General features: G+C 41.0%; 1 protein-coding gene across 1 annotated transcript in view; it reads left to right on the top strand.

The window, feature by feature from the left end:
- Positions 1-377: 377 nt before the first annotated feature.
- Positions 378-12,573, top strand: part of fa2h (fatty acid 2-hydroxylase) — a 46,818-nt gene continuing 34,622 nt past the window's right edge. The window contains exon 1 of the mRNA XM_049574322.1: positions 378-811. Within this exon, the coding sequence (XP_049430279.1) occupies positions 530-811 (282 nt within the window). The 5' untranslated portion in view covers positions 378-529. The remainder of the gene's footprint in view (positions 812-12,573) is intronic.

Below are 12,573 nucleotides of genomic sequence, written 5' to 3'. Positions count from 1 at the left end.
TATAAGATAATAATCAGTTAACTCCACACAGCAGACTTGATGAATTATCTTCTTTGTCGCCTCGAGTGTGTTTTCAGAGCAACAGGTGCTTCTAGATGAAGTGCTGCATTCAGGGAACATGAAGGAGTTGGGCACCGATGATATTCGTAAGCAAAACCCGTTTTTTCTCAGCTTTACGTTGTATAATAGTGCGAGGAGACAGCTAACATTTCGTAATGAGAAAATACTAAGTCTACGGGGATGCACTTCATATAGACGTTTCGAGTTTTAAAACACCTGTAGGCTGCTGTGACTGTCAATAAGTCGTATCTACAAGCTTTACCGAGAGTGTGAACGCCTCACAAACCCCGCCCCTTGTCGCTGTTCTCTCGTCAATAGTTGAGAGTGTAGTGTCACTGGGTGCCAACAACGAAGTTTCACTCTCAGCACACTAGTAGTCAGGTCGACGGTCCTCCGAGGAGGTGTTTCTGTTCCCCTCCCCGTGTTCAGTTTTCGGTTCAGGTGGACGCTCTGCATCTCCACTGTCAGTATGTCTCCGTCCACATCCCCCCGGTTCTTCACGGAGAGGGAGGTGGCCCGCCACTGCACCAAGGAGTCCTGCTGGGTGCTGCTAGGGTCCAGGGTGTACGACGTGACCTCTTTCTTGCGGATGCACCCGGGAGGAGAGGCGCTGATACTTAGGCGGTCGGGCAAGGACGTGAGCCAGGAGATGGAGGGACCCCCACACCGGCACTCGGAGAACGCCCGGCGGTGGATGGAGCAGTACTACATCGGGGAGCTGGACAGAGACAGCCGCACCGACGAGGCTCAGGTAGAGTCGGGGGGCCATAGACCCACACCTGTCCTGCTGGTCACTGAGTATACAAGTAAATGCAGAGAGGGAAACCTTTAGGTCTCTACTAGGTACCAGGTTATATGTCCTTACTGAGTGTTATAAGCTGACAGGGTATTACATTTGTTAAATAAGATAACACACAGTATCGCACACTATATTGGTGGAAAGTTTATCATTTTTAGAATCTACTTAAATAGCCTCCCCTCAGGCTCCTGCGGTGTAGAAACAATAGCCTGGAGGCAAGACTGTTGACCCTGTGGGGTAACTGAGGTTTTCCATGTTGTCAGTCAGTCACACAAAATGGGACAATTTCAGACCCATCTTTAAGATAGTTATAATCATTTTTGCAAGCAGTGGCACGGGCCTACATGTGTTTAAATGTCTCTACTAAGGGACTGTTACTTATTTATGATGGGGTGGGGGTGTGTAAAGGGAGAGGCATAAGGCCCGCAGGAAGTGCACCGGGCTTTGAAGTCAGTTTTCACAGTGGCCATACAGTGGTACTGCAATTTCTGGGGTTCGTCATGCGATAGCCTTCAGCCCAAAAATACTTACATTTGGAAAAGAGATGTCTGTAAATCGGTGAATACATTTTTTGAGCGTCACATCACCAGCAAAATGACTTGTTGAACTACCAGGATTTAATCCATTCATTTCAACAACATTTTATATGTCTAGAAGAGCCACAAGATAAATAATTTTATCCCCATTCAAGTTAGCGCAGCGCTAAACCAAAAGTTATTCCGTTCCGTGGGCGGAAGTTAGCCGATCAACTGCGCTCGGCCATGCTTGCCTGCTGTCAGTCTCTAACGGGCATGATCCATGGGCTGCACAGTGTGGAAGTAGTGCCTATAATCCTCAGGGCCCAGTATTTCAAAACTTGTAATCTGGATCCGAATAATCCGGATAATGAAATCCTCCTTTTCTCAGTCAGGGATCAAGGTGATCCTGCTGACTTTATCTGGGTATTTCAAAGCATTGGCAGAGTGGATCACTTTGATCCCAATCTGACTGGATATGGATTTCCAAATCTCATGACTCCGCCCCCGGATCTGGAACGTTTCCCCTTTGGGGGCGTGGCTTTCAGATTATGACGTGTGGCGCTCTGTCTCTATGGCGGACAACTTCATGAAAGAAGCAGTTGGTAGCACAGCTTTCACATCAAAATGTAAATTTACCATTACCTAATGTGTTTTTAAGACCATACGAAGGCCACCCACCATCTGATGTGAGCCAGCTATTTGAATTGTCACCTACTTAAAACGTGGGCGTACCGATCTCTAATTGAGCTGAGGTCATGCTAACAGTAGCTAACGCGGCTCCCTTGACTTGCATGTTAAGTAGCTAGCAGGCTTGACTTTGTTGGTGTATTTTGCGGTCTATGGCTTAATTTAAAAGGGAATTAACCTGAAGTACGTCATACATGAACTCTTTAAACACCAACCTGTTCAGAGTTTAACGTTATGTTATTGCCAACACAGCAGACTTTTTTTTTTTTTTTTACGTTTACATGTGTGCAGAGCAGGCTGCTGCAGTATAGGAAAAATACACAGTACTAGTATGAATTATGTGGTTCATTCAGAAGTGTCAGAGGACTGAGTTGTTGTCCATGTGTTTATTATGTAAATTTCATCAAGTAAATTTGCTTTGCATTGCATTTCCTTGTCTTTGTCTGACCACAAACATATGTTGGATGTTTTGGTACAAACAAGTTACAATGTTAGGTGAAACTAGACGTTGAGAAATAGGTCTGTATTAGTTACTGTTATTTACAGTAGTTTCAGGAAGTATGGCCAAACAATATTTTTCTATGCTTGAAATTACTTACAACTAAAACACTAATTAAAATTAAGTGTAATGAACATCTTGATTAACAAGATGTAACAAGGCAAGTAATATCTAGGAGAAGTGGAGCTGAGGCTTTGTCATATCCACCTCTGAGGTGGGATCCAAATAATCCAATAATCCAATGATCCAGTGATCCAATAATAATTGATCCAAATCTCTGCCTTAACTTTTCAAATACCCAAATGCAGCCTTTATCTGGATTAAAGGGAAGATTGGATTACCAGAACTGAATCCTGGTCCTCAGGAAAATATCCTCAGGATCGCTGGATTTTCAAATTTGCGGCGGTCTTTGGACACATCATGTACGCCGAACACTTCTGTCAGAAAAAAAAAAACAAATCTGAGTTTAAAATCATGATATTTTATCAAAATAACTTCATTATTTACCTAACCAGCATGCATAAAAATTTAATAACTAATTTAGGGTGAAGGGAGGGTCGTGCATTAAGTCACCCCCCCCTCCCCCTCCCCCAAGAACAAACAACAAAAGAAAAAAAATTGAAGCCGACCCCCTCCTCCGATAAGTAAAGAACAGTACATAACATCTTTTACAACAATTAAACCACTATTAGCTGTGCCCAGGGACCTACATTGCCAGTATCTTGACATGACATGTTGTTTAATAGCTGCGTATGATGTCACACACTAAAGCTCAATGGTTTTGAGGCAGTGGAAAGCCGATCGCGGCTTGTTGGCTCTGTGAGTAACAGGTGTATATTGTGTCTCACTTGACTTTACAGGGCGTTTCTGTGAGGCAGAGAGAGAGAAGGATCTCCCTCCTCTTGGAGTATTGATAGTAGGGGAGGGAATGAGGAGTTGGCGGAAAAAGACACACACGGAGGGATGTGGCTCATTGCTTGTATAATTTCTGTGTGGAGGAGGGAAGGAGCAGAGCAGGGAGGGGCAGGCAGGTGATATGGTAGACCTGTGGGGTGGTTAGGGTTGTGTGTGTGTGTGTGTGTGTGTGTGTGTGTGTGTTGGGGGGGTGTTAATGAATGATTCAAGAGGTGTGTGTGTGTGTGTGTGTGTGTGAGAGAGAGAGAGAGAGAGAGAGAGAGAGTAACTGGTTTGTCTTGTCTCAGTATGGATAGAGGGGACTACTAACAGGGTGAATTTGAGGGAAACCGGAAATTTCCCATCATTTGTTGTCAGAAGAATCCACACCCAATTTAGCTCTCTCTATCCCTGCTCATTTTCTCTGTGTGTGAGTAGGGAGAAACCGAGAGAATTTGCATAAATCTCTTGCAGACAGAGTTGACATTTACATGGCTTGCCCATTCTTGTGTGTTTGTGCATGTTGTTGCCTGTTTACAGAGCTGCAGGTACAAATTAAGCCGTTTCTTCCTAATCTCCTGTGGAGCTTCATTCTCCCGTCACTGATAAGTCTTAACTATAAAAAAAGATGGAGTTTTGGACTCGTGTTTTTGTCTGTCAGCTATATATATGCACATGTGTGTTTCCTTGGGCTGCGTGGAGGATGTGCATGGTGGTCATGCTGTTAGTTTTGTAAATGTAGTTTGATGCTTACAACAGCTCACTCACACTTTCACACATACTCACACAGGCTGTTCACAGTTTTAGATGTTAGTGGTTTTTCTTTCCTTTTTGCTGTCATCACACCATCACACCATCCACCCCAAAAGTTAACTGTTAATCATACAATTTCCTCTTTTCTATTTCATCTGCACCTTGTTTGGGCATGATTTAGCACTGAGGTCAGTGTTTTGCACAAGTCCATCTCAGGATGTAGAGAGCCTCGAGGTAAAATTACGTTGAGAAATTGCCAGTAGGATCCGAACATCACTCTAAAGACTGGTTAAATGTGACAATAGGAGTCATGGGACAGATTTCTGCCCACGGGCTGAGTCACAAGGACATTCCAGTTGTTAATGAAATATTGCCCCTATCTAATTTGTCCTTCAGGTATGTCTGAAGAACGAGTAGTTCTCACTCTTCTCTTTCTTAAGTCACTCGGCACTGTGATTTAACTACAAATGGTAAACCTACCCCTCATTTTGTTCTTTAATGATTGGCTTGATGGCTAAACGGTCAATGGCATTTCCACCAAGCAGCATAAATACCAATGCAGAAACAGGATGTTTCCACTTTCGGTCACAAACTATGACTTTGAAAGGGATTTGCATCCAGCAGCAAGGTCAGTTACAGAGGCAATATGTCAGATGTTGTAATGATAATGCAACTTTTCCTTTTGTGGTTCAAGTTTGTTGTGATATAATTTATTTAGTCTATAAAATGTCAAAAATTAGTAAAATAGCCGGTTTCAATTTTGGCCCAAGTTGATCTCTTCAAATGTCACATTTTGTCTGATCAGCAGCCCAAAACTTAATGATTATTGATTACTATGTTTGACAAAGAAAACCCGCTAATCTCGTCATTTGAGTAGGTGGGACCAGGGAATGTCTGGTATTTTAGCTTGAAAAATTATTTAAAGGTGCTGTATGTAAGAATGTGGCCAAAACGGTTACTGCACTCAAATTCAAAATACTGCCGCAAGTCCTGTCCGCCCCCCCTCCCCTACAGATTCGAGGTTGCTGGACAGCGGCACGCTGGAGACTGATTTGTTTGCCCACAGGCGGCTGCCGTGGCAGGGCCGTGTTGCAGCGTCCTTGATCTTTGGTTTTCCAGCGGACCGTTCAAGCAAGTCCGGTTTCTCTGCTGCTAACGCTGCTGCCGGGATACAGCTGAGGAGAAGCTGGCTGCTAATGCTATGTACTGGGACACTGCTAACGCTGCGTGCCGTGCTGCTGTAGCTCAGTCGTAACTGTAACTGATGCTGAGACTCTACTGACTGCGTGACTGGTAGACGGCGGTGGGTGGCGCAACAGGCCAAAACACAAATTCAAAACGTAAACATGATTTGCGACCGTAAAATTTTTTTTTAATGCGAATATTCTGTCTGTACTATTGTTGTCGGTGAGATCAGTGTGTTATATAAACATTATTCCTTAGTCTCTGTGACATATTTGGAGGATTTTACGACTATTTACTTTAGATTTCTTACATATAGCTCCTTTAAGCCATTCATTGATCATCAACATAGTTGATCAGTGATGATGATAGGTTTTCAATGTAGCGTGTACCTGGGCCCAACTCAAATGACGACCTGTCACATTATCACAATGTAGCTTTATTAGGGGAAATAAACACGGCTTGTTGCCTTGACAGTAAAGCCTCATTGGATCATCATTGATGTATCAGTACAGCATCTGCTGTCACAGCAGATGTTGCAATGTAAGATCAGAGGAACACCTGTAGTAATGTCCAAGGTATTCGGGATTTTGGGTACATTTTATGAACCTAAAAATATAGGTTATATATAGGTTAATGTCTAAAGTTATCAGCAGACAGTAACCTTATATTTTTAGGTCCATAAAATGTAAACATTAACAGTAAGTTCACTGTTTCCCCTGTAGATTTTAAATTTCTATTGACAGACAAATCAATTAATCAACAAATGATTTTAGCTCAAGTGTGTTTAAAAAAAAAAAAACTTGAGAGTGTTCACTCAGCGTTTTATCAAGCTATGTGGAATGGAAAAGTTTTTAAAATGAACAAATTCGTATTAGTTTGAGTCTTGCTTTGTAAATGGGGATTTAGCTGATTGTTATAATGGGCCAAAAAAAAGTTGTAGTGTCATGTTATGTGTAATCTCACAATTCTCGGCTTTAGACGTTTCTCTTAATTATCACACCTAATCCCTTTTAAAAGGCAGTACACTCAAATCCTATTTTATAAACAAACAGAGTGTGATGTGGTCGCAGGGTCACAGACAGTAGGTGCCAGAGTTTCCTATAATGATGAAGCACTCTGGTCACATTCTTCAAGGGAAGACCCATCCCTCAAAGGGTTAAGCCTCGCTAAGCAGAAGGGGATGCAGCCAGCACTTTTCTGTGTCCCAGGTGAGACTGCCCTGCATGCACTCTGCCACATAGGACAGAGTGTTTGAACAGACTATAAGCCAATGGCATTTAGCTTAATAGACATGACTTGTATAACATTTTGTTTGAGGTTGCTCATAGTACAAACAGGAGGAGATTAAAGAGGAGATTAGAGGAGATGGTATCCGTCTTGTTTGCATACGTATCAGAAAGAATCAGGCATTTTCATGTCCATTATATCCTTGTTGGAAAGTTTGTTACGACCTCAGATTTGTGTGATCTTTTTAAGTGGATCTCAGACCACAATGCATCAGTCAGTAGACGCCACTAATCTTACCAACAGTGCTCCACAATTGATTGTGTTTTTGGACAAAACTGATTAATACTTCAGATTTTTTATTATCATTGTTCAACATTTTAGTCACAACCTTAGAACATACGTTTTTGTTGTCGTAATAATTTATTTTCATTTGGATGCAGCAATGATAAACTGAGGCTGCATTTGATCTTGGTGCATTTCGTTCGTAAACAGATACCGGGGAGGAGGTTCTAAGGAGGACTTAATGCAAGATCTGCAAGAGTAGAGGGGACAAGACTGTAGCCTCTAGTGTGTGTGTGTGTGTGTGTGTGTGTGTGTGTGTGTGTGCGCGCACATGCATGCGCATGCATTTGGGAGCTGGTTTACAATCAAACAGAGGAGCTGTTTATACGTCAACAAATTTAACTGGTTCAAATAGATGCTTATTGCTTCCATTCAGAACCACTGTCACTCTGTTGGAGTTGTTTGAAGCACAGAAACACTTGGTCAACTCGTGATTGAACAGGGATGTTACAGAGTGATGCTTTCATTACCTCACAAACAATTTTTGGAAGGATATAGACTAGTGTCATCAAAAAATATTGATTTGTTGACACATATTGATTCTGAATAGTTGAAACGGCATTTTCAATACACCGGCACCAGCTGTGCTTTCTGCCTCTTATTGTTAATGTTTATTTCAGTCACTCTGTTAACCAAGAAAAAAAGTCACTGTTATCATGTTACAGCATTGTTATATTATCTTTTAATTAAAGAAATAGATAAAAATCATGCCCTTAATATCAATTTTTTCCCCATGGTATCAAAAAATGGTATTGGATGTCAATATTTATGAAGATATTGTATCAAGTGAGAAATTCCAGTATCGTGACAATACTAGGATGGACAGCAACTGCAGAGAGCCCACAAAAGCAACAGAAGAAGAACTGAAACAGCCATCTCGGCTCAACACATAAAAAAAGAACACCTAAATGATGTGGATATTATGTGCTGTTATTAGTGACCAAAGGGATCTGAGCTATTTTAGGTAAGAATATCAACAACATTTCTCAGGTGTATCACACAGTCGAGTGTTTGTTCAGTCTGGTCAGAGTCTAGCCCAGTTAAATCCAAACCCTCCTGCCAAAACAGATCAAAACACTATGGGACAGACCATACACAACAATATCACCAAATACTGGATTTTAGATTGTGATCATGTATTATGTAATATATTTTGTTGCACTGTGGAGTTAGAGCACTCCCATTGTTTCATATTTGGTATTGTAGGTAAGGGCTGGGCAATACATCGATATTATATCTATATCGTGATGTGAGACTAGATATAATCTTAGATTTAGGATATTGTAATATCGTGAGTATTGTCTTTTCCTGGTTTTAAAGGCTGCATTACAGTGAAGTGATGTCATTTTCTGCATTTATACTGTTCTGTAGTTATTATATCCACATTATTGATGATCATTTATCAAAAATATCACTGTGCAAAAAAGTTGTTAAAGTACCGATAGTCAACCGTACAATATTATCGCAAGATCGGTATCAAGGTTATTAGACAAATTATCATGATATTTCATTTTCTCCAGCCCTGACCCTATTCTAGGTCAGTATAGTCAGACTTTTTGTCTAGTAGGGGCCTGCATTTTCCATATAGCAACTCAGCAGCATCTTTCATTTTTCAAACACCACACCCCAGCTTGTAACACTGCCTTTCTGTTAACAAGTTGTAGTCATAACCAAGCTGATGATATCACTATGGCTTTATCACTCAGTGAACGCCTCAGATTGGGATAGGGGGTCAAGAGAGACTTTATTGCACATTTGTACACACTCTGAGAAGAGCCGTGTAAAAGCACCACAGCAAGTAATACAGAAATCTTTGACCCTCAGCATAGTACCTGAGCTGCTTCAGGTGTTTTAGCAAGATGGACCCCAAAGTTTAAACAGCGATCCCAAATAAGTCTAAGTCGAAGTCATTTCACATTGCAGGCTGAGTAAAGACAGAGCAGCTTATACCTTTAATCAGTGTGTCAGTCACGGGTGCACCTTTGTTTGCTCTGTGCTCCTGTCGCTTTGTCTTGGAGGAATTGAGCCAGCAAGGCCTACCTACCTCTGGACAGGATGTGGAAATACACTGCTCAACAGTCCTTCACATTTATTTCACTTGGTCTGTTTGTCTCACTGTCACTTTCTATACATGGACTTGAAATGTAAATGAATTCAGCGGGGCAAAGGGCAGCAGTCGTAGTTGTGCCTAATGTATAGGAGAATGTAGCTCTGTGGTCAGGAACTCTGGAGGATAGTAAACGTATTGTTAAATGAGTGGAATCACAAATGAGTGAGTGTGTAAATGAATGAATGAACAACGAAGATGGTATGGATGAGCCAAGCTGAATGAGAACATATGCAGAGCATGGGACTGAGGGTCGAATAGAGTAGAAACTTGGAGAGGAAAAGGAAGACTGAAATGAAGCCCAGAACAGAGAGAAAATAGAGAAGTGACAGGGAAATAGAGAATAACAGAGCATAACAAGGTAGAAACTAGAGCAGAGAGTTGAGCATTTAGATTGTGATGGTGGGTGCTGATAAGTTTTGTGGATGGAATGCGGCAGGGCGAGTGGGTCAGGCTGGTGGAGCGCTGGAATGCACGCTTTCATTTATATGGATCTTTCTCTGCTCAATGACATGATTGTCTTTCATCAGAGGGCAAGCGGAGGAAGAAGGGGGGAGACTGAGCGGGTCGGGGCGGAACTTTGTACGAGTATATTAACACCTGCTGTGTGTCAAATGTCGGTACAATTTGTTTGTTGGCAGCATGCTAGAGAAACAAGCTGTGGTTATTTATTAAACTTTGCATACAGACTTTTATCAATATGAGCCAGTCACATCAAGCAATTTAATAGCACAGTATGAACAAGGATCATACACACGCTACACTATCACCCACTGCATCAGTTTTCCCCAACAAGCTGTTGGGGTAAACTACCTCTTTTACAACTCTTAAGAGCTGCTCCGAGTTTATCACCATGGCGATACATTACCCGGCACATTGTTTACCTTTGCTACCATAGAAACTGCCGACATGGCAATTAGCGCTCAGGTGCAGGCCTCAGGTGGCCCCCCTCATCGCTACGGTAACACCTGGAAAAGAGAGAGAGCGAGGCTGAGGGAAGCTGTACGGACAGTCTGAAGGGATGGAGATGAACATATGCTTGAAAGGTGCAATTGATTTGTTCAAAGGTCTAACAGGAGTGATACTGAAGACTGCCATTAACCTTTTCTCTCTTTGTTTGTACTGAGCCCAGTCCTGAGGTTGTAACTTTTTTAACCAGGAATAATTTTCCCAGTGGTACTGATCGTTTTCAATGGTCTGTTTTGATCCTATGGTGGGATCTGATTGGCTTGTTAGGTATTTGCCAGTGGACGTTGAAGAAAAACCCTTTTAATTCATAAAATATTGTGATATGATCAAATTTTGTGTGAGGTAAAAAGATTTGTCTTTTACCCTTTGTTTTTGATTGTAATTGCTATTATTATAGCCTTATTATACTCATCAGTTTTTATTTTAATTTGATTTTTATTCCTTTTTTTCAATTCAGTTTAGTGTCAGTTAACAGGGTGGGTTTGTTTGTTTTAGTTTAGTTTCTGTTGTGTAAAAATGCTTAATTTTTAAAAGTTTAAGTATTACTTTTATTTTATAACCACTAAGGTGGGTATTTGTCAGGAGCAGAATTTAAGGAGTTTATAATGGGTATTGCAATACAAACACTTTTTGAAGGTGAATGAATTCACTAATGCCACCACACACATGATGTATTGACAAGTTTGACCACGTTGACAATAACAAAAACTAGACATTTCCTGTATATTTGTATTTATTTTTATTTAGTTCTATACAATATTGTTTCAGTTTTTATTTTTTGTTTTTCTAAAGCCTAGATTTTACTTTAATTTCAGTTGACTAAAATATTTCTTTCACACCTAGTTTTTCATTTTAGTTTTATTTTAGTTATTCATATTAACTTTGGCTCTTGTACCAAGCAAATAAGATGGAGCAATGTTCTGTTCAAAGTAAATAGTAAAACTAAATGGAAAGAACAAAAGTTATGTTTGAAACTTTGCGTAAAAGTTGCATAGTTATTATTCATTGCATAGTGAGCTGTGCACAGCTGATTATAGTAGGCTATATTACACTTTAATATCCGCCATCTTTCATGTGTTCCTTCCACCCCACCTATTTCTTTATACCATTATGTCATAAGTCCTTTTTGTCAGCTTGCAGTCGCTGCATTATGATAGAAAAGTGCTCTTTGCAGCAGGCAGGCCTTGGTGTGGCTGTGTGTATGCAGTATTTGTAGATGGGACTAGCTGGCTCATAGCCCAGGGGGCGGGGGGGGACACACAGCACATGCACACACTAAAGCGGTGTGTTGTTGCAGGAAAACAAACAAGGTGTGGAAGAAACAGACAAGATTCTCGGACACACCCAAAGGAGAGAGGAGGAGGTAGAGAAAGACAGCCTGAAGGAGTCAGGGTACTGTGGTGGAATCCACAGGTAGAGAGAACAGGGCCATTGTTTCTGCTGTGGTTATTTTGCATACAGTGCAACCCTGGCAGCTGGTCAGAGTCAGGGCAAGGTCTTTAGATGAACCTTTGTCATCTGGGAACAGAGCGAACCTCTGCTCTTCTGGTGAAACACCTCAGTGTCAGGTGATGGTACTCAGTGGGAATTTGCAGCAAAAATAAATCGGTGTGTGTGTGCTCTCTGCCAGGCCTGTGCTTTGCTATAACCACTCACTCACCGTCATATGTGCACTAATGTATTAGATTATTCACATGAGCACAATTTTTTTTTACTAGTAAAAGGTTGCCTCTGTTGTTTCCAACCTCTGTTGGACTGTAAGTTATTTTCTTCACCAGTGGAACTATGTTAAGACCCTAAATGCAATGTGCAATACTAGGGCTTTTGCAGGTTCATTGCACATCACATGGGCCTAATAAATTCTTGGTCACAATCTGTATTAGACTGTGTGATATCATCATACTGTTTACACTTTGTGTGACAAATGCCCAGAGCATAGTAGTGCTATGATGTAAGCAGAAAAAAGACTGAAAGTCGACACCCTTTATCTTGTCATTCTTGTGTTTTAGCAAAACAAACAAAAGAGATTTTGTTGTAGTCATGCATAGGCACATCACAATACCAGAAATTTAGTAGTCCATACCACTATCAGAGAAATTCCATGATTCTCAATACCCAATTAATTGATCTGCCTCAAATGCAAAGTACCAGTCTGTGTGGGTTCATGACATTTTGTTCAGCACTGCAAAGACATGACAGTTGGTCTTTGAGATCCGTTTTTTTTTTTTTTTTTTTTTTTTTGGACATTTTGTTTCCAGATCTCTAGATCTTGTGATAGTGTTGATTGCCAAAGACGTCGCAGTCTCTCTCTATCGGTTGTTACCTTTTATCTAAGACAACCCAATATTACAAAATTCCTATATGTAGTTGTGTATGTTCCTTACTGGTAACGGTGAAGAGGACAGGCAAGCTGTTGAGCAGACCTATGTAGGAGAAACAGTTGCGTCTGTGTTGAATTCCCGCTGGTGTACAAAGAGGTCAATAAGGTTGATTAATTATTAATTGCCCCATTACATTGAGACTTGATTGATAA

The sequence above is a fragment of the Epinephelus fuscoguttatus genome, linkage group LG4, assembly GCF_011397635.1.
Source record: "Epinephelus fuscoguttatus linkage group LG4, E.fuscoguttatus.final_Chr_v1".
Classification (NCBI taxonomy): domain Eukaryota; kingdom Metazoa; phylum Chordata; class Actinopteri; order Perciformes; family Serranidae; genus Epinephelus; species Epinephelus fuscoguttatus.
The sequence above is the reverse complement of the archived record's forward strand: the minus strand, read 5'-3'. Positions and strand labels throughout refer to the sequence as shown.